Genomic DNA, 4,854 nt, shown 5'->3' with positions numbered 1-4,854 from the left:
ATCAAATTGATATGCCGGATATCAAATCTAAATCAAATCGTTCATTGTTTTATATGAACTTTTTGCGGTGTACACAAAATGTTATATATGCAAAGATAAGTTAGATTTGGAGGAAAAAAAGTTAAGTATGTAATAAGATTTGACTAATTTTGACTAAATTTCATGTAATATTCCCAAAATATATAGGTTATTATTTATTCACTTTAAATTTATGCAAATATTCAAAAACTTCTGTTCATGTTGTGCCTAGTGGTTTATATTTTTTGCAATTAATTTTATAAACAGCAGCATAAATCAGAAGCTAATCTATTTTGAGTGACAATAAAGATAATAAACTAATTAAAGTCCAATCAGGTGGTTAATTTCCGGTCATGTACCTATAATTAATCAAACGCTTGGATAAAATCAATTATAATTTTAACGGGCAAACCAGTCGATAGAGGCGGGGTTGTGGGCTCTTAATTTAGTTTTTCTGACAAAGCCATTAACCAAAAGTTCACACAGGAATATGCAAAGGGACAGGAACAGACAGCTGGCCAATAAAATCCATATCCAGAGCAGGTCGCCCACCTTGAACTCTCGGAAGGCGACATACGGAAAGGGGTCCTTCTGGGAGATCATGCCCAGGGTTATCATCTCGCGGAGGGTTTGCTGCTTCCAATACTCCACGATTCCGGCACTGTGGGCCCGATGGATCAGATCATTAATATGATGTTCGTAGATGGAGTTGGACTGCATGACCAGCGATAGAAGGACACTGGTCCTGATGATCCGCAGATCGGGTTGAACAGTAAAAACGGGTTGCTTGAAGAGCTCCTGCCGCTTGGCCACAATCATCCATTCGGATGTTAGAACAGAGAAAGCGTGCGATCTATTTAGGCCACTCCTTAGGGCATTATATTCCCCGGTCTCCTTGAAAGTCAACTGATCCCTGAGAACTCTTATGGGTCGCTGCCACATGAAGTCGTTTAGGTAGAACCTCTCAGCCTCCTCGAAAAATACGGTAACTGGGGAGTCGCGAAGTTCCGGAAAGTTGGAAATCTGCCGTGAAGTGGGTCTCTTGGTGAGCAGGGTCTTCAGATGGGCCGCATAAAGAGTACTCAAAACCAAGCCAAGTAGAAACAAGCTGGCATTGGTGACCCTGGAGCTGATCGTGTTCCCGGCACTCATATTAAAAGACTGTCCCATAATGCCCGATATCATGCGTTCGTTCAGGATCAAATTCGACCAGTCCACCCGTTTCTGCAGCAACAGCGGTCCAAAGCAAGTGTCCAGGATGGTGAAAATGCAGTAGAAGATCAGCAGGACGATGAGGAAATTCGCACCCACCATCACCACATATACATCAGCGGTGGGAATCTCCTGGGCACGCGGCACCATTATAAACCAATCCTCCTGATCGTAGATATTCGAGAAAATACCCAAATCACTAGGCATCTCGAAGCCACACAGGCTGATGGGCATGTTGATGGTCCCGTTGAGGGTCATGTTCCGTAGCAGAATCAAATTTAATCGCTCACCCTGCTTAATGGGTCGCTGCCAGCGAAAGGTGAAGTTGTAGATCCGTGTGAATTCCAGCAGGAACTTGTAAACGTAGCCAGTCATCTCCAATTCTCCGGTCCTCCGATCACGATAGACAATCGAACGTGGTGGAAATTGATCGGGTAAAGTTATTATATATCTGCCATTGTAGTTCCGAACCTTGGTGAATATGGGTGATTGCATGGGATTCACTTTTAACCACCTTTGTGGAGCATAAGGCTGCAGTCGATATATCCTATTTTTCTCTGCAATTACAGCGACGTGAAGAAAACGCAGATGCTCTGCCGTGTTGGCAATGTCGGCTGAGGGGCTCTTTTCCCATTTCCTTAATAGCAACACCCTCACCTTCCGCATATTCAAGAGACTGCGGTCGAGTGCCTGCCACAAATCCGAGTCCAACTGCAAATTTCCGGTCTGCCAAATCATGACGAGCATTTCGTTGTTGAAGCTGCCGCGCGCATAGAAGTCCATCTGTTCGTTGAAATTCAAAACCGGCCAGGGAAATCGCTCCAAGCCAGATGCATTGCTCTGCTGGCTGTGCCGGAGCAGCAGCACCGTTTCGTGGGGTTTATCCCGGTAGATGCTCTCCAGGATGGGATTTATCCACCGCGTGTCGTTGAACAGCAGTACAACTGGAACCAGCAGGGGCCACATGTCCAGGGTGAATGATGGAAAAACCAGGCATACCCAGCATTATCATTCAAATAAACGCTAATTAGCGGAGGTTACAAATGATTTGGGGCCGCGCTAATGGAGCTACGGATTGCAGGGCATTGAAAAATGGGCGTCATTAGCATTAAGTTTTACGGCTTCGCAGGCTCAATTATAAGTTCGAGTAAATTCGGGAAGGGGAAAGAAGGAAATTCGGGTGGGTGGCCTTCATTTATTCCATCTCCGGTTGAATATTTCAGAATGATTTGTGTATTGCCTTCGAATATTTGAACGCATCTAATTGCCTGGGCAAATTGCTTTCAATGTTTTTCGTTAAATTTGCATATACCTTCGAACACATCCTTTTGACTCCATTAAGCCTGTTTGCAATTGATTTTATCTCGGTTTCGGTTTCGGTTTCGGTTTGGGGTTTACTTTCAATCAAAATGTATTGCATTTGTAGATTGATACCTCCTGGGCATTGCTGGCCAAAAATACTAATTGCTTTGGCTTGAATAATGTATTGTTTTAATTTTACAGAAGCCACACAACCCATAACTTTAAACTGCTCATCAAGTTCTCAACAAGTTTTTACCACTTCCGCTTCCTGGCTGCTTCTGCTTTCCCTCAATTAAACAAGTTAAATGGGTAAAAAAAGAGGGGAAAACGTTGCTTGAAGAGCGTGTCGCCTTAATTTTCACGCGAGTGCATATTTGATTTTCCCTTTTTATTCATATTTGCGCCGTCTGCTCTTATTTCGTGTTTTTGCATAAAGTCGCGACGAAGGAGCTTTTCATTTCCTTCTCCCCGTCGTTGACATGCATAAAATTGCAAAGAATTGTCGCTTGGCATACATAAATTATGCCGAATGGCCTGAGACTTTTCCTTAGCCGCGCAACACGGCGTATGCGTAATGTAACATTAATTGTATTTATTTGCTTTGCTGATTGATTTCCCTGGCTGAGGCGGATTTAACGGCCTACAACTTTTCCCCGGGACAATCTGGGACAAGACAATTTGGTTTATCAAAGTCATTTGGCTCCTGGCTCAGAGGCAGCCACGCCCACATAAATTAACGCAGACTTAACGAAGCGTTAACACAAAGGACGAAGAGATCCTGGAAGCGACCCACAGACTCCTGCCGACTCCTGCGACAATAAATTTATTGGTTTTATCCTGAAGCTTATCAAGTTCGCCTCGTCTGTTCATCTCATCGCACAACATGTGCAGTAAATTTTTATGTCAAATGGCTTTCGCCTCCATCGCGGTATAAGTAATATAATTTATGCACAAAATAATGAGCGTGCTTTTAGGCGCAGCTCGAATGGGAAAATATGTGTGTGTGCTGGTAAAAGTTATTAATTGATTCGGCTTTAAAGCTCCTGTAGGTTCATCCTTGAAAAGTGGGCGGGAAAATGGAAAAGTTTTTCATTTTCCAGCAGCCCACACACCACTTGAAACCTGAAGCCGAATCCCTGTTGATGGGATTGCCTAAGTAGGGTTGCTTAAGATTTTTCGACAATGTGTTAAGTGAAAATTGACACAGGCCAAAGGGGAAAAGTTTCAATGATTGAACGCAGGCATTTCCCAAAGTGGAAAGGCTTTAAAGGTATCCGTATCTCGGGAGCATTTAAGGTCTGTCAGCCAGGCAAAAGTTGGCCACGTTGAGCTGTGTGAAATTGTTCGCCATTTTGCGGGCGCCACAGTTTCAGCTGTTCGCTTTTTTAATTAAAAAAGTGGCCAACTGAAAAGGGGGCGACAGCCATTTGAACTTGTTCCTTGCCGCTTTTAATTTCCAATCTCTATTCCGGAGCTGCAGTGTTGCAGAAACTCTAGACAAAAAAGTAATTAAAATACTGCAAATATTTGCCCAGTTCGAATGCATTTCGCCCCGATCTCAGCCAATTCTGCAAGTCGCGCTGGAATCCTTGACCGCATTCCGCATATCCCCACTGTCCCCCCGAATCATCCTGGCGTCTAATACTCGGGTATGAGTGTATCCACCATTCATTTGTCTGCGTTCCGTGTCGTTTGCCTGACAACCAGGCCGCATCCTTTTCGAGTTTGCGCTTGTTTGTCATCCTTTTTGCGGTCCCCAGCTTGTGCCCTTCATATGATTGCGGCTTCATGCTTTTGCATATTTCCCATGAATACCATTTTTGCACCCACACACATACAGGAAGCACGAATTATGCGTGAATATTCGCAGATATGCGAACTGAGTTGTCAACAAGCTCAGGTTGTGGCTGTCTCAAAAAGCGCCCATATATTTGGTTACTCTGGGTATGCCGAGAATTTAGTTGTCAACCTTGGTTTGGTACAATTTGGGGGGTTCCTGCAGCTGACATACGTCTTTGTTGAGAAAGGGGGCCAATTTTTAGGGCAATATTCGCCAGAAGGGGTTAATATGAATTGCTTGGTATCTAAAACATTGATATATTCTATTAATTATGGAGTCCTTTAATTTTATTAATATAATCCTATATTAAAGTTGTATTTTATTTTTTTTAAATCAATGTCAATTAAAATAAATTTTATAATATAAAAGATAATGCTGAAAGAGTGTAAAATATGTGTGAAATGTTTATTTATTCGTATCTTTTATCTTTTCTTTTAGCCCTGTAAAATAAAAATAAATAAATATTTATTTTAAAGCCATTT

The 4,854-nt window shown here is 42.6% G+C and overlaps 1 protein-coding gene across 1 annotated transcript; it reads right to left on the bottom strand.

The window, feature by feature from the left end:
* Positions 1-417: 417 nt before the first annotated feature.
* Positions 418-2,196, bottom strand: LOC138914465 (uncharacterized). The gene has a single exon (XM_070219394.1). The coding sequence runs from the start codon at positions 2,194-2,196 to the stop codon at positions 418-420; it is 1,779 nt and encodes a 592-aa protein (XP_070075495.1).
* Positions 2,197-4,854: the final 2,658 nt, after the last annotated feature.

This window comes from Drosophila takahashii, unplaced genomic scaffold (assembly GCF_030179915.1).
Source record: "Drosophila takahashii strain IR98-3 E-12201 unplaced genomic scaffold, DtakHiC1v2 scaffold_197, whole genome shotgun sequence".
NCBI classification, from domain to species: Eukaryota; Metazoa; Arthropoda; class Insecta; order Diptera; family Drosophilidae; genus Drosophila; species Drosophila takahashii.
Note: the sequence above shows the minus strand (reverse complement) of the source record. Positions and strands in the feature narration are given on the sequence as shown.